Here is a 22,086-nt window from a genome sequence, read left to right on the forward strand (position 1 = left end):
TTTTTGTTTTTTTGTTGATGTTTAATTTAATGCTGTTAGAATATTTTTGTGCTATTAATAATAAGTCAATTTCCTTTAGGAAAGATGACACTATCTGAACTGTTCCAGAAATGCTGTTTGTTAAGGTTTTTTTGTGGTTCTTTTTGCCTGTAAAGGCTGAATATTATTCTCTCTCTATCTGCAGAAAAAGACAACACAAATCAGCTACTATGCAGGGAGTCCATGGCAGCCCTTTCCCCTCGACACCCTTGATAACAGGTAAGAGACTAAACACATTCTCATATAACAAGACCCAGGGTAATAACCTTCTAGAATTAAAAAAATAATAAAAAAAAGCTTCTATGTTACAGTATGCCCAATTTTAAAGCCATGATCCAACCAAAGTATTCTTCATAAACCTTTTTTTCCTACATAGCTCAGAAACAAGGCATGGTTTATACTACCATTTTTGGTAACAATTTTCTGAAGACGTTTAGACAAACAATTATTCCCAAGAGACCTAGACTCAACTATGTACACAGTAATCTCTCCTCAAGTATTAGCAAAGGATAACTATGAATTTAATCAGGTTCAAGAAAAGGAAGTAAAAGAAAAGAAAAAGTCATTATCTGCATATGGGTCTCAATGCTTTAAGCATGACAACCGATTTTATATCAATGTTTACTTGGCTTTGATGACAAACTTAAATAGTAATATCACAAAAATGCTATCAGAGGTAGCCTAAACTGAAAAAAAATTAAACTAAAATAAGTTTTGAGATTTTATTTCATGTAGACAAATAAACAACTAACTGTATTATCAAATATATTCCTCATACTGTATTGTACATAAATATATAGGTTGTGTAGATAATAAGATAGCAAGATTGATGAATATGCGGAAAGGTAGAAAGTTTTTGTTTCCCTTATTTTGGCCTAATGGAGGAATGTTTTATATACATATACGCACGCACGCACGCGCACACACACACACACACACACACACACACACACAGAAATAAATAAAATAAGTCCAAAGCTTAAAATATAAGGAAACATTTTAAAGGATTACAGATTGAAATCAAGAGCAAATCCCACATGTGCTCAAATAGTTAGAAATAATGTTGTAATCCTATTTTATGCCTTCACTATATTGTTAATTCCAAAGAGTTTATGATAAATTATGGTTTTACAGTATTGTTTAGTTCTCATGGCAATATTGAATAAATAACCCTCTTACAAATCCCAAATGTTTTATTGTGTCCTGTTGGTATTTCAATAAATCTCAGATGCTTAGACGAATGTGTGGGAGAGTTAATGAATCCCAATATCTGCAAATGAAAACAAATGGAAATCTTGGACAGATGCTTTTGATTCTTACACCTCTTCATTTATGTCACATCAAAGGGTTCCCAATCATCATTAATTTGTTGCAAATGTCATCTGGTGCATAAAAAAAATCAACAACATAAGCACAGAAAATTGATTACTCTTTAAAATTCTTGATTAATTTGATATAATTAAATGTAATTTATTATCAGTTTAAAGGTAATTCCTGTTTTAATTATGCTCTGAAACAACCTTTATATATTTATTTATTTATTTATTTATTTATTTATTCTAGATTCACTTTATTATTTTATGTCTCCTTGATTTTCAATGCTAAAAACAAAAGAGTTATTCTAAAACAGTTTTCTATTATAGGACATGAAAAATTTACATTTTGGTCATTCACAACAATTACTTAACCCTGTTACCCTAAACACATTAATTCCTGTGAAATAGTTTGAGTAAGTTTCATTATTTAAATTTCTTAATCATTGGAAGAAGCTAATTATTTAAATTTTCTTTATTTTTTTTTACTTTTCTCTCATGCTTTTATTTATTTTCACTTAAATTGTGACTGCTGAGGTGACTGTGAATACAAGCTCGTAGTCAAATTTTAGATTAAAAGTATATTTATTTAAATATATGTTTCAAATAAATCATTCGTTTTTCATTATGCTATTGGAATCGATACTGTTTAAACACATTTTGTTTGTTTGTGTGTGTGTAATTGTTAATTCTTAGTTAGGAAACAAATGAGCCACTATTAAAATAACCCTTATAAAAATGGGATTGGTAAATGAAATGAAGTATTACTTAATACACAATATGCAGGAATCAAAACAGATTTTGTCCCTTACATGCTCAAGCATAATTCGATAGATCAGGTTTGTATTGTTTAGGATGAAGATGCATATATTTCACCAAATCTGTATGAACTAATAAAACTCTTGTCATTGTTTATATTCCAAAGCCCTCCTGATCTTCCTGCTGTGCTCAGCTGGTTCTTTTCTTGAGTTGAGTCCCATTATAAAAGAAACCACTCTGTCCGCTAATGCCTCTATCTCCATCACCTGTTCCGGGTGGGCTCCTGTCTCCTGGCGCTACAAAAGAGATGAAAACGTACCTGAGTTCAGAACAGAAAATCGATCTCGCACCTCTAGTGTTCTCCACCTAGAGAATGTGACATGGAGACACACAGGAGTGTATGTGTGCTCTGAGAATGGTTCTGAGGAAACCAGGGAGGTGGCTGTCTTTGTGCCTGGTGAGAAGCAAAACATTTGCACATACACTGACAATCCAGACACAATATTACATAAATACAAAAAAATTTATATAATTTTTTTCCCAACAATATATTTCCATATAAGCAGATACTTTGGGATTATGTATGGTTACATATAAAGTACTTGGCATGTTCTGAAGACTCCTTCATATTTTTTTAACCATTAAAACTATTAAAATTAGAAGTGTTTTGCAACTTAAGTAACCTAGAACAAAATTATGCCGCACCCACTATACTTAAGACCCAATGTCTAACTTGCTATCCATGATTTATTGCAGCCTTTAATACATGGCATATTAACCAGGTCTTGATTTTATGGGTAGCAATATAAGTTTATATTAATTTAATTGATAATTTGAAGAAGCAAAGATGGATAAAACAAGTTATTTAAAAAAGGACAAGATATTTTAATCTTTCCAAGGATAAGAGAATGGAATAGAGTAAAGAAGGTTTATTAAAAGGTTTAATTATTATCTTAGGAAAATGCAAAGATGATGCACTGTAGATCTCTGCAGCTTCGTCTTTCCAGAGACTTGCTTGCATTCTTTTCTGAAGCATATTTAATAATTTGGGGGTTGTGCTCATGTTTATTTCCATTTTTAATCAATTGTTTTCCAATCAACTAGCCAACTCTCTCCTATGATGTGATATGAGCTCACAAATGTCTGTGATTGGCTAGTATTGCTGTGATTAACAAGGTGAAAAGAAAGCATGCAATTCCTTGCACCCAGAGCACAAGGCCAATTTACTTCCCTTGGCGGTCATGAATGGCATTTGCATTGCTGGGATCTCATAAACACTTCTCTGTTCCTCAAAGTTTGTGTGCTTTATGTGTGCTTATGACAACTTAGTGTTCAGTTCCTAAATCCAGGCATAGTTGCTTGTGTTCAGAAGAATAGATAACATGTCTTCAATGACACATCTTTGAATTCAGCCTTGTCCCTGCATTTTTGCTTTGTCTTCTGTTTTACTTCCTGTCATTTTGCACCTTCAGGCTGTTCAAGGACTTGATCTTATTTGAAGAATTGAGAGTTTAATTAAGTGTTTATTACCCTGTTTTTAAAGTTTGACAATGTTCAGTTTGCTGGAAACCTTTGCAGTATACGATACTAGAATTTTATTTATGTATTTATTTTTTCAGACCCAGAGGAGTGGTTTCTGGAGAATGACTTTCATGCAGTCACTAAGACAACTGATGAAGGGACAATTCCCTGTCTGGTGACAGACCCAAAGATCAATGTGACCCTTCATGAAAAAGATACTGATATCCAAGTGATGGGCAAATACATACCCACCACTGGCTTTACAGCAATACTGGAAGACAAAATTTACAAATGCAGAGGAGAACGCAATGGAAAGGAACAGTGGTCCAATTTATTCTACGTCTTCAGCATTATAGGTAGGTGTCTACGGAAGAGCATGACAGGGTAGGTTTTTACACAAATAGTTACAAAGGCTTAGTCCTATGCTAACTGATTTTTTTTTGGTTTTGTTTGGTTTTATCAATTAAAATTTTCACATTGACTAAGAGTCACATGATGGCAAAATGACATGTCAAGCATTATGGGAACAAAAGGTCCCGTTTTTTACTATTTCCTTAACAAGTTCCTTAACAAGTGGTGAAAGAGTTCCTTAAAGTCTGTGTTAATGCTCCAGCTAAACTACCCCTTAGATAATGCACTTTTTTCATATCTCAAACTCACTTTATTTACCCCCTTCCCTAAATGCACAGTTTCAGTGTCTAAGCAAATGACCTACTGTACTGCTGGCGCTATGACCCAACACAAAACAGTAGAGTTGAGTAACAAGCCAGGAAAGGGTCTCTTCTTATATGAGGTCACATTACGAAAAATCTAATAGACTTGTTTAAACCACTGGTAATACAAAAATGAAAAAAAAGGAGGAAAAAAAGATACTTTTAAAAAATATTTTCGTTACAGCCCTTATATTTAATTTGATTTTTATGTCAATTCAACTTAGAGACTAAAAAAATAATAACAATGACAACTGAACACTATTGAAATAAGCTTTGATCTGCATGTAGTATTGTTCAGTTGTTATACAGGGCTTCTCTGGTGGGCCAGGGGTAGCTCAGTGGTTAAGGCATTGGACTACGGTTCGGAAGGTCCCAGGTTCAAACCTCACAACCACCACGTTGCCACTGTTGGGCCCGTGAGCAAGGCCCTTAACCCTCAACTGCTCAAATGTGTAATGAGATAAAAATGTAAGTCGCTCTGGATAAGAGCGTCTGCCAAATGCCTAAATGTAAAATGTAAATGTAAACACTGGTATTTACGTAAGTGTTCCCTGGTTGATTTTCAAATCAAATAAAATGTTGTTATCAGCACCTTCATAACTTATTATCTTATTTATGTGTTTAAGGGTACAGTTCTTTATAAGAATGTATGGAACACTTCAGTCAGAGCGTGTTTATTAAATAAACTTTTAGATCATTGGAAAATATCTCCAACATCATACATACTGTATGTAGGATATAAATAATATTTCTTGTTTACAATGACAAGTATGCAAGAATAAAGGTCACGTATTTAAAGTTTAAGTTGATGTTGATTAATGACTCATATTTGAGATCTCCTCTGAAAATGAGCCCAATAATGATATTTAACGAAAAGTACACACTACAATATTTTAGTAAATCAGCTTTTTAGTTCTTCCAAATGAATACTTTCTATCATGGGTGGAAAAAAAAAAAGAGTTGCAGACATCTCCACATGTGTAGAACATCTGTCCACTTTGTTTCCTGTCATTTCTTTTGTATCAATGTTCCCCTTCCGTTCATAAACACACAAGTTGTAGAACACAGTTTATAAACAATGATTGCATTATGTGATTCTGTATCTCTTGTTCACATGGCCACAGTTCCTGAGGCGCTGGACGCCCACATCAATGCCTCAAAGACGGTGTTGAAACAAGGCGAGCCACTCAGCATTAACTGCACGGCCCACGGAGTCGAGCTCGTCTTTTTCAACTGGGAGTTCCCGAACAAAGAAGTGAGTGGGCCGAAAAATAAACTGCCCCATCTAGTTTTCTTCTAACTTCACGACCCCTCAAGAAAAAAATTCAACAGCCCAAATTACCTCAAGATGTTCTGCCACACCTAATCCCTGAGAATCTTTTATGGATAACACATTTTTATAAAAAATTTAAATCTGCTGAGGGAGAAATGAAAGACAGAGAAGAGGAGGAGGATGCTGAGAAGGAAACAGCTAAATGCTGAAAGCCTTGCTAGGATTTAAACTGGTCAACATTATTAACATCGCTCTTGCAAACAGGAAGCTGTCAGGCCATTAACACAGCATGTATTGTGATAATGTGGGTCTTTGATGTTTATCGTAAAACAGCCATATTTCATGTATGATCAAAGCGCTGAGCCACTTAGTTTGCAGCGTCTATTACAAGAATGTATATATTATGTAGCTCTAAAATTTAGCAGAAAGTGCCTTGAGAATTGTGTTTAAGTAGATTCCTGTTGTTTTGTCAAGCCAATTTAGTGTTCAGACTTTAGGAATACCAGATATTGTCCACTTGCTATTTTTAATCATACACCAAAGACATCTGTTTTAGACTTTTATTTACTTTTAACTCAGTACATAAGATGTGTAATCTTTAAGTCTTTAGATTAAAGTCTTAAAGGTGGTGGCACACCCTTAATTAAAAATCACACATCTCACCCTATTATAAAAAATATTTACACACCAGGTCACACTGCATATCATCTTAAACTTTCTGTAAAGGCCAACTGTCTAATAAACTATATAAAAAAAAAAATTATATATGCAGCATAATACTTTCATAAGGCACTCATTAAGCTGTTATAATTATTTAAGAAAGTGCATTGTATTTACCTTAAGCCTTGTTAGTAATGCATTAATAAACTGTTACAATTGTACTAAATAAGTAATGCACTTTTTACTTATTAAAAATAATAATAGAATGTTTTTTAATTATTTCTTATTTTTATACTGCATGAAGCTATTGGTGGTATTTTGCCTTTTTTTTTTCACAGACAGACCACTGACTAAACAACATTATTTACTATAGCAAACAATACTTGAAACACTTTTTTTGAAAAATATTTACTCATAAAAATTACTTATTATGAACTCAACAACAATAAAGTAGGATTTATTAGTTATTAGATAAATGATTTATAGAAAACCAATGTAAACAACTTCCTATAATGCTTAGCTATGCATAACTATTGGCAGACTTCTGACCTGTTGAATCCTTTTGACATGTTGGTTACCTCAGGCTGGAAATGTGGAAGTTCTGACAGACATAATCTCAGCAACCATGAGTATGCGCTCTTTTCTGAACTATTCCCAAACCACTCTGGAACACTCTGGGCAGTACATCTGCTATGCACAAGAGAGCGTGAGCAACCAACGTACATCTCTTAGCATCAACATCACTGTGCTGGGTAAGAGACAACAATGTCTTTCATACATAATAATTCACTGCTATTTTTTTAACATGTAATATGTTACTATGATAAAGAAAAAAAATGATGTATGTAAAGGCTTTATTAAGTTGTGTTAAATTAGCACATGCAAAACACACAAATCCATGTAAAACAGCCATAAAGATAAAGTAAAATAAAAAAAACAAAAAAAACACAGGAGATATATTTTAATGTTTCAGAAAAAAGAACTAATTAATTAATAATGTTCACAAAAATATTAAAATTAATGTAAAACAATGCAGTATTCATAGTTAAATATTTGTTTGTAAAAAAGAATCCAGCACTTTATGTTCTACTTCATAATTACTAAAACTATTAATAAAAACATATTATAACTTTCAATATCCCTGTAAAGGAAAAGGCATTTTCTGTTTATTTATATCATCTTTTTATTATTGCCAATTTATTTACAAAATGCAGATAAAATACCTTTCCAGATAAAAAAAAAACTTAGATATACAGCGCTACGATAAAATAGTTATACAATACGAACTAGTCATTAGCTTGGTAATTTTAGCTAACTCAGTAAAACTTATGAAACTTAGTAGGGATGCAGGTACAGTAGTAAAGCATAAAGCAGATACTTAATCTAACTTAAAAATCCATTCAGAATCATTAGTATATATATATATATATATATATATATATATATATATATATATATATATATATTACTTTATTAAGTTTGCTGTATGAATGTAGAACTAGCAAAATATTGACCTATCTTAATCTCAGCTAACACAAGTCAGTTAACTAACATGGGAAGATTTTTCTCAAGATATTTAAACAATAAACACGTTTAACTATTTTAATTTAAAGAAATGAAACCCATTCAATCACTTCAAGCAGATTTTCAACATAGCACGGCTGGTTTATCTACTACTACTAGTTTAGATATACTGTATACTTATCAGCTAGATTGACATTTAGCCAGCTAGCATATTTCAGGATCATAAAGACAATTAATGTTAAAAGGTAAAAATACTTTCCCAAAATACAAAACTGCCAAATGCCTTCAAGTCAGCTCTTCTAAAATGTCAATCCTGAAACTTTTGTACACTTTTTGATAAAATAATTTTTTTTTAAGAATTGAAAAAACTAAGAAAATAAATTATGTAGCACAACTTTTTTTTTTATCCTCAGTTTATCCTGTATATTTTTTTTTTTGGTTGAAACTAAATGTTTTCACATCTGTCCCTTCCAAGTAATATAAAGGTTTATTTTTTTTACTTATTTTCATTTTTTTCTCACTGAAAATATTTCCACCCCAAACCCAGCAAGTAACAGCATTTATCCATTCATCCATCAAGAAATCTCTGTAGTCCAAATAGGGATCGTGGAGGCCAGTGGTGACCATTATATTTATTACCAACATTTAGTTTGAATTAAAAGTAATTAATTATTTCTTATTAATTATTCATTATAATTTTTTTAAAAGAATGTATACTAGTTATTATTACTGTTGTCGTAATGAGTTAATTGTGGAGTAATCTAAAAAGTGTGGGGAAATAATAACAAAAAATAAATAAATTTGAAAATGGTAGGTAAAATGATTTCTTACCAGAAAGATTAAGGTTGACTTTATATCCAAATTGTTAGGTATATTTCAGCACAGTAACTGTATTCATTTATTTGCTAACTCAATATAAATGTTTGTAACTTATGATTCCAATTAAGTTAAACCTACATAAACAGTTTCATTTAAATGGCAAGTTGAATCAGCTCTCAGTTTTTTTTTTTTCACGAATGTTGGCTTTCACAGCATACCCTTTACTCAAAGATTCAGCTGTTGAGCAAATCTCAGACGTGAATGTTGACATTCTTTTAAAATGAGGTTTGTTATTTTTAAGCAACCACCATTTCAAACCACACAAGCCGGACTGCTACACACACTGTGGTGGTGCCTTTAGCTCCTTCTCTCTATCCCTGTACACCCCTCATTGGAACACACTAAGTGTCTATGTGAGGAAGGAAAGAGCTGACTGGAACCCAACGCAGCTGAATAGGAGGCTTTGTGAGAGCCCGAGTGCTTCTGCAGCACACATGCAGCTTTTACGTGGCCCTAATGTGCTTTGGAAAGTGCATTATAGTCATCTGCTAAAAGTGATAATGAACTTGGCTGCTTTTAGGTGTGAATTATGCATGGAACACACACACACACACACACACACACACACACACACACACACACACACACACACACACACAATGCATAATTCAAGTATTTGTTAGGTGCCTAAAAAATAAGATAAAGTGGTCCTGTTACTAATCTACTTTAAGTGCTAATACTATATACTTTTTGTAAAAAATACCCATATACTGTATATTGATATTAACACTTAAAGCATGTTTGACTGGTAGTGTAAGTCATTATATGATTTTTATATGAAGTCATTATATGAACTTGCATTCTTATTTCTATGGGAAAATCTTTTTAAACCTCGTATACTGAATGTTCTTCATGATTGATTTGGTGTTCATAAATTGGAACACATGTCAGGGATTCACAGAAAGCTGTGTTCCACCTCCGCTGTTGATGTATTCTGAAGCATTAATTTACTTCTGGCTTTTTTTTAAAGCACTCATGTATTTATTTAAGTCAAACTAAAATCTCTTGATTTATGCATTGCTCTACTTTTTTTTGTTCCCAACAAGATGACTATCCATTCTAGCACCCAAAGCCCCCTCTAAAAAAAAAAAAAAAAAAAAAAGTTTGTTTCCAGACCTAAACACTTGTAGCTGAACAGGCTGTTGATTTGGCATATAGTCCAAATAGCAAAACAATATAAAGCTAAAATGCTAAATATATATATATATATATATATATATATATATATATATATATATATAGATAGGGGCAGTGGTGGCTCATTGTGTTAAGGCTCTGAGTTACGGATTGGAAGATCGGTGGTTAGAGCCCCAGCTCCGTCAGGTTGCCGCAGTTGGCCCTTTGAGTGAAGCCCTTAACCCTGTCTGCTCCAGGGGCACCATTGGTAACAAGAAGCTGGAATATGCGAAGAATAAAGAATTTCACTGTGCAGTAATGTATGTGTGACGAATAAAGGCTTAACATTACTTAACTTAACTTAACTTATATATATATATATATACTACTAATAATAATAATAATAATAAAAATTGTGATAATTCAGCACTGAAAGAATGTCACAACTTTTTGGTTTTGTGTGCAATTTTAACAAAACAGATTTTCCCCCTATTTTTTTCTATGTTAAAAGCACTATAATTTACAGTTACAGACAATGATTAAAAGCATGAATGATACAGTCGATTTCTTGATCAATTCTTAAAACAGCTCATAGGATGTCTTGTAATGACAGTGTTGATGTATTTCTTCTATGAACCGTTAATCACTGTAATAGTAATCCCAAGCTCATTCTTTAACAAGCCCTGTATTTTTTTGTTGCATGTATACAATTTTACTATAGTTGTTTGAGTTGTCATTGTGACAAAATGAAACATCACTGATTTTATTTACTAATATTACATGTTACAAGTTACAGTTGCAAATTGTTTATCTGTTGTTTAACTAAAAAGCATTATTTTATAACAAGTAGATACAGTAATAGAAAATACAAGATAAAGTACAGACAAAACAGTAACACTGGGTTATAAAACTCGGACACAGCACCTTTTTTCTTTAATATAAAGACAAAACAATAATAATAATAAAAAACTTCACTTTTTTCCTACTTATTATATAAAACTTAAAACAAATAAAAGAAAAATATATGAAAAAGTTGACAAAAGCTGCAAAAAATCTGTTTTTTATCCCCCTTTTATAAATCCCTCAAGTCTTAACTTACTACTTAGTCATTCATCTTAAAGCATATTATTCATTAACAAAAATCTGATAAGTAGCTATAGTTAAAATAATAGGAAAAGAGACTGAGAGCGAGGACTGTAAGTCTGAAAACATGTTTGAAGTCTGAGATGTTAATGCTGCGCACAGCATGAGGGGAAAACTGATGAGTTGTGTCTTGTTCTTTAGAGAAAGGTTTTGTCAAGCTGAGCTCATTTCAAAGCACTAATGTCTCGGCCTTACTGCATGAGAATGTGGAGCTGAGGGTGGAGGTGGAGGCGTATCCCACACCTCGGATACACTGGAGCAAAGATGGAGCCATGATTAACGGAGACAAGGTCATCAATACGAGACAGGAACAGGAAACCAGGTAACAAAATGCGCCAGAAAAATGACAGAAAAAAAAATGGCATTTTATTTAAAAGTATTTTACTATGTGTACATCTCGCTTCCCTAGATACATCAGCACATTAACTCTAGTGAGGATCCGCCTAGAGCAGAGAGGATATTACACTGTTTATGTTTCCAATGGGGACGATTCCAAGAAGATGACCTTTGATCTAGTGGTTAAAGGTAAGAAAGTTGGCCACCCATCTGAAATCCTTAACTCTTGTCTATACAAAGCTGAGGCCATTTATTTTATTTTTTAATTGTGTAAAAAAATCTATCTGAAAAGGTTATGTTGCATCTGTGTTTAGTTCCCCCTCAGATAACTGAACTTTCAGATCATCACCTGCCGGAAGAGAAGCATGCAGTCACCTGCGTGGCAGAAGGAGTCCCGTCTCCCAGTGTCCAGTGGCTTAGCTGTAATAGCATGCACAAGTGAGAACACACTCATTATTAACTGAGTTTTTTCTCATGTTTACTGCAGTGTTTGTGTAGTATATGTTCAATGACCATGGATAATAGCTTCAATGAAATTTACAGCTCTTAGAAAAGAAGGTAGATAGTTAATTACTAAAAACACAAAAATAATGTTGGGGCAGTTGTCAATTTCTATTAAAAAATACTTTCAAATGTAAAATTTCAGTAAGTAGCCTAAAAGATTAATGATTGATTAATTAATGTGAAGATTAAATACATGTAAAGATTAATGTGCTTATTTTAATGTGCTAATCCATTTCTCTAGTCATTTCTCTACCAAAAAAAAGAAGTGTAATTGTTGATATGGTGGCAGCATGTTGGCACAGCAGTTAGCACTGTGGCTTCACACCTTCAGGTACTCCTCCCACAGTCAAAAGACATGCAAGATAGGCTAACTCATGCTCTCAAATTGCCTGTAGTGTGTGTGCGCATGTGTGCCCTGTAATTAGTTGGCACCACATGGTGTATCCTGCAATATGCCCAAAGTTCCATGGGATAGGCAACCCTTTACAGGTTATGTGATGTAGAGAATAACTGAAGGTTGATATGGTGAAGAGTTTTGAATTTTCTGTTAAGTTTTCTGCCATAGATAAACTGGATCAATTTCCAGAGAGATAACAGGTTTTTATCCTCTTGACTTTTAGAGGCACAAACCTTAAGATATGCCTACGTATAGCTGCTATATACAGAAACATACAGTATTATTTACAAAAAAAAAATTGCTTATTTCATAAGACACTCCATAAAAGGTAAACTTAACCATATTTGGAAGTATGATGTGTCATTGTTTAGTAAACCTGACAAACATTCAAGTTAAAATAAGACTTGCAGAATAACAGAACATAGTTATAAGAGTAAATACTTCCTTTATTTTTCTTTATACAGTAGTTACACTAATGCACTTATCCCAGTGTTACACTAATGCTTGGATATCATCAAGGTAGTAAGTTATCTCAGTACGCTGGATCTATGATTAGACTGCCTGCTTCATGTTTGAAATGCTGGCCTCCCAGGAACTCCTTTAACCTTTAACTTGCTCTAACACAAACATTTGGAAAGGCTTTGAGTGAGTTCAGGACTGAATAGAGGATGTGGCAATAACTCCCAGCATAATTCCTGTAATGTGCAAGTGGTGTTGGTGAATAGTTGTGTGTACAGTTCCCACAGTCTCTTGTCTGTTAAAAACTTTCTGCACATTGTTTTGTAAACCTACAACATTTATGGCCCATTAATGTGCATCAATCTGGAAAAGCAGTTACACCATATCTGACCTGGAATATGTCTTATATCATGCTGAAGCATTTATGCTCTTAGTAAGCATTAAGTGAGCATGATTTATTTACAAGCTGTAATTTTAGTGCACAGCAAGAACTTCAGTATGGCGAAATTATTGTTATATTAATGTGTTTGTTTCTCTTTATCCTGTTCAGGTGCAGCAACAAAACTGCTGTGTGGACCCCCCTAGTGGCAGATACAGAGAACATCCACATTGTGACTAATGTCACCTATAACGAGAGCCGGAAAATCCATCAGGTCCACAGCCAGGTGATGTTTCTCCAACCTCAGCAGATCACTGTTCGCTGCCAGGCCAAGAATGAGAGAGGAGCTCGTGCACGGGACATCAGACTCATCTCTAGCAGTGAGTGTCCTGCTTTGATGTGTTACTGTACTATAAAGCAATATCATGCAATATTCATCATGTGTTTGTAAAAGGAAGACATTCTGCATTTGTTTAAATTGCTAAATGGCTGCTAAAATGATTTTTTATATTCAATGTTAACATTTAGAAAGTGTGCTGTAAAGTCAAAAACCTAAACTGAAACCCAAAATCTGATTATTTATTTTCTCATAACTAACACGGCTTATTAAAGGTTCATGACTTACCTGACAAATATGCCAATAAAAACATTTTATTGGATATTAACGAGCACATGGGTCTGAGGCAAATTATTGGCTGCGGTTCATAACTGCGGGTCATGAACTGTGAGACACCTGTTAATGCTCCGTGTGGATGTTTTTATTTTTGTGACAAAAACAACGACGCTCTGAACAACACGCCAACTGCCACAACTATCGCGCGGCTCAGAGAGTGAAATGAGCGCGTGCTGCGCAGTTACAGCGCGAGGCACTGAGGAATGACTTTGCAAATCTACTCTGTAAGGTGAGGAATTTTTTTCAAATAAAAAAAAAAGTGTTCATTAAACATTTTTTTTTTTGGTCATAGCACATGAGCGTTATTTATTTATTCTATTAAATATGAACTTTTTTTATCGCAAAAATAAAGTTTTTATGTACACTGAATTTAATCATACAGATGTAAACAACAAATATTTAAATGCAAAAATACAGTTAAGTACAGTGAAATACGAGAAATGCTACACCTAAATATGATACCTGCTATATATAATACATTTTAATGAATAGTATAGATACGTATAATAATACATTTATTTTCTGTTCTCCCCAGGTTCATTTTGGTTCAAGAGAGGTCTGGTGTGTGATAGCAGCATGTGCTTGTGTCCTGGAGAAATCAAATTTTCCTATTAATAAGACAACATTCCTATGAGAGAGACGCTTGTGCTTTTTTTCCCCCTTATTTTGTTAAGTAAAGCTTTTCAAACTTAGCTGAGGTGCTGAAACTATTAAACTTGAAAACTCACCATGCATCAATCAATGTTTTGTCTTTAACATGTTTTGTGTGCAGTGTGTTTACATTGTTTTTTAAAAAAATAATAAATGTATACTGTACAATCCAAGATAACTGTGGGTGATTTGGAACAGAGACAAAATACTTGTTAGAGTGCAAAAATGTTTTATTAAATATAATTCAAGTAAAATATAATTCAAGTAAGTGTTGTGACAGAAAAGTAGCTGTCATACGGGAAAATGTAAACATTAAAATGTAGTGTATTTCTATATTTACTTGTACTTGCATAGCAAGAGGGTGTGTGTTACTGAAATTAAGACAATGGCGCTATAAATTTAAACAGTCTGTCCATCGCCTGCATCGACATCCTATTCGATCTCTTGATCTTCCTTTCTCTGTATCTGTAGTCAGTGCTCCTCCATCTAAATTTCATTCAGGCATCAAGAGTCTCCTGCTCTTGCTTATCACATTTTCCCCTTTTTCTTCTGTTGTTAGCTGGTCTTGTGCCACTGTCAGATGTCTCAGTCTGTGTTTCCTCCAATTCCTGTCTGCAAGAAAGTATAAAAGCAAGAAGCGAGAAATTAGCTGAAGGATGCAAACAGCTTGTACAAATTAAATTCTTCCAATACTCAAATTTTGTCACAGCAATCACAGATAACCTGAGCTTATGTGGATCCTCAGCATCTGAATTTTTCAAAGTGTCTCTTAGATGTGTTGGAGTATATACTGTACATAAAGGTTATAGGCCTACCCAAAATACTAAGTAAAGAGTAAAGTACCTGTGACTCTAATAGCTACATAAGTATAGTTCATCACATTCTACTCTTTTTAACAGGGAAATGATCTAGGGCCTTAACGTAAGCAGACATGAGGAGCAAAGATAACTTTGTTGTGATCTATTGTAAAAGGATCATCCTGTATATCTTATTATATGCATTTAAAATGTCACCACAAGATTCACATACTGTACAATTACCAAGAGATGCCATGATAACATGAGACTCTCGTTAACAGCGTTAATAACGTTAGTATTTAATATTAACATACCGTTCGCTGGCAGGACCAGGCTTCACGCTGTCCGGGTCGGATGATAAAGGCAGATGGTGACGTGGGACAAAGGGGTTCTGACTCGATCACATTGGATGTTTATTTGGCATTATTTCACAAAGATTCTTTAGCAGCCACGTTTGTTTGTTTACAGAAACAGCAGTTGCGTCACTTCCTCTTTTGAGCATGAGTGTGTACACATGTCCTGCCTTTCGTGCTTGGGAACGCATGAATCGATCCCGAGACCACCTCGGTTCCCGAGCTTGAAATGATTGCATGCTCAACTCGTCCAAGTGTGCTTGGAAACAGTTCCCGGACCCCATTGAGAAAACGCCCTTTTGTACTGTAGATGCTGGTACAAATGCACTTTGGGTCCAAACTCAAATTCCTCATTCTTCTTCTTTGGACTAGATCACTTTTATTTTTTCCTAAGACAAATCTAATTAAAGCCTCATATATAAATATAAACAAGTTTCCATTCTGAAACTGCAGTTGGTACAGCTGAAAGAGACAGGATGAAGAATAATATGGTTACCAAGCTTTGCAAAGGCAATAACATGAGAGCACTAAAACAGATAGATGTTCATTTGAAATAAGCAAAAATATGAAAATAGCATGCAAAAATTAGTTCACCTTTGTCAGAAAGACCACAAAAAGTAATAAGAGTAGGTAATAGGGTAGTAATAATGGTAGGAAATAGGTGTAATAAAACAAGGTAATGGCTTCAAAAAAGTGCAATGACATGTTTAAATGGCCTCAGTGTGTATACTAGCAGTGCCTATTTAACCCAAATGCATGGATCTTAACAAAAAAAAAAAAAAAGTGATAAAATTAAAAATAAATATTTATGTTTGGGTGTATTGATGCTTATTTACCAGTTACAGCATGTCACTAAACCCTGTTAGCTATATTCTAATATAATTAAGATTTATTAATGTTTGTGATGTATGCCAAAAAATGTAATTGCTGGATGGACAAATTCATGCTGGATTTTTTTCTATGCCTAATTGGAGGCCAAATTTGCCCATGTACAACTTTGATAAATATTCTGTGTCTTTGTCTTTTCAGGTCTGTTCTCTCAAGTGGCTGTTCCAGCTGCTGTTGTGGCTCTATTCGTCATAACCATCATTTTTATTATCATTCTCATTGCAGTGTGTAGGAAGGTAAGGAATGTTTTATTTTTCTACTTGCACATGGATTTTTCAAATTGGCAATTTACAATGCTCATACATCAGTGTATCCTTTTTTTAACCTACTTGATGCTCTTTTGACTCTTTTTGCAATTAAATTACAGTAGTCATAAACAAAGCACCAAGTTATAGTAAAAAAAAATTTTTGTAGCCTATTAACTGTAATTGTTTACTAGAGAAATCACAAGACAAAATTATAAGACAAAAAATGTGTTTGCTTTTGTGTGTGATCTCTGCAGAAACCACGTTATGAAATTAGATGGAAGGTGATTGAGTCTGTAAGTCAGGACGGTCACGAGTACATCTATGTGGACCCTGTTCATCTCCCTTATGACCTGGCCTGGGAAATGCCTCGAGACAGTCTGGTTCTCGGTACATGTCGGGACCTAAAAATTCAAAACTTAAAATACTTTTGTTGTTTTTTGTAGTAATATATTGCAGACCAGAATTATTCCTAAATTATGGCAGATGTTTTTTCCTCCTCCTTAATAAAACCACATTTAAGTAAAAACTAATGGAAACATCTTAACTGGAAAAAGTGTGTAGGTGTGCACACCCCTTTATAATGATGCTTTGTATGTGTTTAGAAATAAGTGATCACATTCAAAGTCAGATTTAAAAGTAATTATTATACACATCACCAATTAAGTGATTCTGATTAACTCCAAATAAAGACCTTACTACCATGTTTAGATCTAAAATGAAAGTGACTGTCATGTTTAACTCTTTAGGTCGCATACTGGGATCAGGAGCGTTTGGCAGAGTGGTGGAGGCAACTGCTTATGGACTCACCAATGCCCAATCTTCTACTAAAGTGGCTGTAAAAATGCTTAAATGTAATGCACTAAACCCTGTGACCTGTATCTAAACCCTCTTCATTACTACATGCTCTATGAATTAATGCTGTGGGGTGATTGTTGTTAATTGGATCTTGTGGTGTCCTCCAGCAACAGCACGTAGGAGCGAGACTCAGGCTCTGATGTCCGAGCTAAAGATCATGAGTCACTTGGGTCCTCACCTCAACATCGTCAACCTGCTGGGAGCCTGCACCAAACAGGGTAATGTACTGTAAAGTCACACACATGTTCCAAACATGGTCACTCACAGGAATGAAACAACATGCTTTGTGGAGAATTAAGACATGCTTATTGCATCACTTGTGAAGGTCCTCTGTACCTGGTGACGGAGTTCTGTCGATACGGGGACCTGGTGGATTACCTGCACAGGAACAAGCAGACCTTTCTGCAGAACTATGCTAACAAGAGCCACCTCGCCAATGGGAACGACAGCCACATCTGTATTGACTCTGATATGCCTTCTGAGAAAGGGTAAGTCATTGAAACTACCTTTCCACACTACTTTTTGGACATTTTTATATGCAGAGAAATCCATCCATAGGGTCACATGAGGCCTGGAGACTGACCCAGGAAACTTAGGTCACCAAGCAGGGCATAAGCACACAGATACTCACACACCTAATCATACACTATAGGCAAATTGAAATGTCTAGACCACATGTCTTTACAGTAGATTATGGAAAGAAACTGAAATACTCAAAGGAAACCAAGCAAGGGGCGAACATGCAAAATCCATACACATGGACTAGAAGTAAGATTTGAACCCCCAACACTGGAGGTGCAGGGTGACATTATTAACCCTTATGTCACCATGCCACTGCAGAGAAATATAGTATAAACAGCTTGGTTTAAAAAAAAAAAATAATAATAATATATATATATATATATATATATATATATATATATATATATATATATACAAATAGTTGAAACAAAACCATACCAATTTTTTTTTTTTTTTTTATGTTTCAAGGTCTATTAAAAAAATAGAAGTGCACTTTCCTAAAATTTCACAATTAGATTAACAATAGTCATGATGAATTTCCTATATTTTAAAGCATCCACTTGCTTGCAATTGATAAAGCTTATAATGTCGTTAGTTGATGTCATAAAAATTTTGATTAAGCATTTTCAGGAATAAGTCTTTACCCTGTTAGTCCACAGGTCAAATAAAGCTTTACATATGTTTTTAAATATTTGGACACTTACATTTAATATTATACTTATGTAAATGAAAACAATTTCTAATTATCTTGCTAATAACAGTGTCTGGATAAAAATTGTATTGATTTGGAGTTGGGAGTATATAAAATAATCTAAACTACATTACATTGGAAAAGATAATTTAATATGAGTTTCTCTCATGTTCATATTGGTTTATTCCAGCATCCCAAAAACATCCCAAAATCTGAATTAAGTATGTAAAATATTGAAGTAGTAGTAAAAGTTTTTTTTTTTTTTTTATTTACTGTAATTGTGTAAAGAGTGTTTAGCCATACGTTATGAGCTCTTTTGTGGTGTTATGCTATATTATGATCTCTGTCCTGTAGCTATGTGTCATTTGGCTCTGAAAGTGATGGTGGTTATATGGACATGAGGAAAGAAGATATGACTGAATATGTGGCCATGCAAGAGCTAAAAGACACCATTAAATATGCTGAAATCCAGCCATCTCCATACGAGTCACCATATCAGCAGGACATCTACCAAGAACAAGGTAGATATAGTGCATTAAAAGCTGAGCCATCTAAGGAAAATATGACATTATTAAAAAAAAAAGTTTACAAAAAAATATCAAATATAGTGCAGTAAGCTATCTCCAATAGTTAGTATTCATTCATAATATAACTATTCAGGGTTAGCAGATTGTAAGTAAGTTTAGACACCCCTTATTGTATAATTTATAGTTAACATGCATGATAAAAACAAATGTATAAGGATAGTTTTTCTGCTTTTCTAAACTAAATGATTTAAGAGGATGTTCACTAAATAAACTATTCACAATGTTAAAACAAAGGCTAAAAATAGTAAAAATAAAGACGTGGTTTAGTATGATATATGTATTTTGGCAGTTAGATACTGTACTGTACTGCTAAATGCCTGGACATGCCAGCCAGCTGTTTACCAGATGTGCCGTTTTAGAGAACACTTTAGACAAATACAATCCTCTGGTGCAACTGGGAACAAATTCATTTTCTGTTTATTTAATAATCGCACTTGTACATAACATTTAATTAATACTGTGTGTGCTTGTGTGTCTTTGTGTGCGTCTCAGGTCACAGAGTGGACCTCTCACTGGTCATCAGCGATTCTCCCGCTCTGAGCTATTGTGATCTGGTGGGCTTCAGTTTCCAGGTGGCAAAAGGCATGGAGTTTCTGGCCTCTAAAAATGTATGGGATCAGACAGATGTCTTATCAAAGTTTTGCAATTCTTTACCACATATCTTAAATGTGTAATGCAATGGTCTAAAATGAAATTCGCACAAAATGTGCTTCTATAGTTTTCTAGTGGCTTTAAAGATAGATAGAATAAAGTTGATCCTGTAAGTAATGTAAGAAAAAGTTTAGCTACTGTAGCAGTTTAATATCATGCAAACTGCATGCTTATAAAGTATTATATACTCGTTTCTTTAATGTCTATGCATAAATATTATAGTCATTTTATGTATTTACTTTTTAAAATTGTAAACTTTTTAACACTGTAATCATTTTTTTTCCCCTTAAACTTCCAGTGTGTTCATCGGGACCTGGCGGCTAGGAACGTCTTAATATGTGAAGGAAAACTGGTGAAAATCTGTGACTTTGGGCTGGCCAGAGACATTATGCATGATAACAATTACATCTCCAAAGGAAGTGTGAGTACAACCCTAAACAAGACTCTCCAATTGATTTGGTGAAAAAAAAATGTGACCTCATGAAACTTTCCCTCTAAGATTAGTATTTTTTTCATTATTATGTAGAGTATACATATAGAAACACTTTACGCAGAGACTTGTATGACTTGCATGTGACAATCTGTCTAATAATTAATAAAGTTTGCTGATATTTAATGATAAAACTTTGTAATTTACAAACAATGAATAAACAGTCAAAAGTAAAGTATTCCTCCACAGAAACTATCTCGTTCATGTTGTATATTGTTATGCTTTTGTGTCCCCAGACATTCCTCCCTCTAAAATGGATGGCCCCAGAAAGCATCTTTCATAACCTGTACACTACACTGAGTGATGTTTGGTCTTATGGTATTTTGCTATGGGAGATATTTACTCTGGGTGAGTTATAAATCATAAGTACAATTAAATCTGGATTCAAACAAGATGTTGTTTTAATATATGTAAAATAATATATTCTATTAATATGAGATTTTCTTTCTTAAAAAAACAACAAAAAAAACCTATTCCAACAGGAGGAACTCCATACCCAGATCTCCCTATGAATGAGCTCTTCTATAACGCTCTTAAGAGAGGTTATCGGATGGCCAAACCCATGCATGCTTCAGAGGAAGTGTATGTTTCATCATTTCTTTTCATTCTCTTTAAATGACCATTGTTGTCCATTTTTTTTAAAGAAATTAGTACCAAACCCTAGTAAAATCCAGCCCTATGAAAAGTTTATGGTTTGCCAAAATGGTAACAATATAAAGGGTTTTCAAAAATAACCCATTTAGTATTCTGAGAATCCTCATCTATGTAAAAGAAACCAGTATATAACAGCTTTTGTACCATTTCTTGTACCAGACATATGGCAAATCGGTCTTATTTGTAAAATACCTGTACAAGTAGCTTTATTCTAATGTGTTTAATGTTCCATTTAAATTCTTTAAACATTTCTGTTCCATGCAGTTATGAGGTAATGAGGAAGTGCTGGGAAGAGAAGTTTGAGAAGAGGCCAGAGTTCTCCTATCTGGTACAGGAGATGGGAAACATGCTCACAGATGGATATAAAAAGGTTTCTGTCATACTTTTTTTCACTCTTTGTTTCCATGAGTTTCAAAATTATACACAAACATTTCGGTTTCCATGTTACTCATCAGATGTCTAATGTCAACTAGACTACCTGACTCTTTCCCTCTCTTTGCCTCTAGCGATACTCCCAGGTCAACGAGAGCTTTCACAAGAGTGATCATCCAGCTGTTGTACGCAGCAAGCCCAGGACCCCATCTCCATTCCCGGGCACATTCCCTCCTTCTTCCCCTTCCACCATTTTTCCTCTATCCTCCTCACCTAACCGTTGCCTAGAGGATGGTCAGGAGACACCTTATAATGGTTACATCATCCCAATTCCTGACCCCAAGCCTGAGGAAGAGTGTCAGGAAGTCAGTATGCCAATAGACAGTCCCTCAAGGTAGGACCAGCTTCCTGTCTAGCACAAATACACAGAAAGGTTAAACCACAAAAGGCACAGGAAAGATGATGCACTAGTTCCTTATGTTCAGAAATTACTCATATGGGCATGGTTCATACATGGGTGATTACAGACTTTGGTCATTGTTAGTAACCATTAATAACAGTGACCAAAGTTTCATTACGAAAGCATTATAAGCCATACAGTAGACATAACAACAAATGTTATTACTTACTGTAATTCTT

At 34.1% G+C, this 22,086-nt stretch overlaps 1 protein-coding gene across 2 annotated transcripts in view; it reads left to right on the forward strand.

Moving 5' to 3' along the window:
- The window catches only part of pdgfrb (platelet-derived growth factor receptor, beta polypeptide), a 47,175-nt gene that overhangs the window by 22,051 nt on the left and 3,038 nt on the right, over positions 1 to 22,086 (forward strand). For both annotated transcript variants that reach the window (XM_053516288.1, XM_053516278.1), the window contains exons 2-22: positions 185 to 258; positions 2,278 to 2,568; positions 3,731 to 3,988; positions 5,470 to 5,600; positions 6,862 to 7,030; positions 11,082 to 11,262; positions 11,350 to 11,465; positions 11,591 to 11,714; positions 13,187 to 13,395; positions 16,519 to 16,613; positions 16,880 to 17,012; positions 17,372 to 17,476; positions 17,588 to 17,698; positions 17,806 to 17,968; positions 19,048 to 19,214; positions 19,773 to 19,888; positions 20,230 to 20,352; positions 20,658 to 20,769; positions 20,904 to 21,003; positions 21,340 to 21,445; positions 21,582 to 21,841. In XM_053516288.1, coding sequence (XP_053372263.1) covers positions 210 to 258; positions 2,278 to 2,568; positions 3,731 to 3,988; positions 5,470 to 5,600; positions 6,862 to 7,030; positions 11,082 to 11,262; positions 11,350 to 11,465; positions 11,591 to 11,714; positions 13,187 to 13,395; positions 16,519 to 16,613; positions 16,880 to 17,012; positions 17,372 to 17,476; positions 17,588 to 17,698; positions 17,806 to 17,968; positions 19,048 to 19,214; positions 19,773 to 19,888; positions 20,230 to 20,352; positions 20,658 to 20,769; positions 20,904 to 21,003; positions 21,340 to 21,445; positions 21,582 to 21,841 — 3,119 coding nt within the window. In that variant the 5' untranslated portion in view covers positions 185 to 209. The remainder of the gene's footprint in view (positions 1 to 184; positions 259 to 2,277; positions 2,569 to 3,730; positions 3,989 to 5,469; positions 5,601 to 6,861; positions 7,031 to 11,081; positions 11,263 to 11,349; positions 11,466 to 11,590; positions 11,715 to 13,186; positions 13,396 to 16,518; positions 16,614 to 16,879; positions 17,013 to 17,371; positions 17,477 to 17,587; positions 17,699 to 17,805; positions 17,969 to 19,047; positions 19,215 to 19,772; positions 19,889 to 20,229; positions 20,353 to 20,657; positions 20,770 to 20,903; positions 21,004 to 21,339; positions 21,446 to 21,581; positions 21,842 to 22,086) is intronic.

The sequence above is a fragment of the Clarias gariepinus genome, chromosome 2 (assembly GCF_024256425.1).
Source record: "Clarias gariepinus isolate MV-2021 ecotype Netherlands chromosome 2, CGAR_prim_01v2, whole genome shotgun sequence".
Taxonomy (NCBI): Eukaryota; Metazoa; Chordata; class Actinopteri; order Siluriformes; family Clariidae; genus Clarias; species Clarias gariepinus.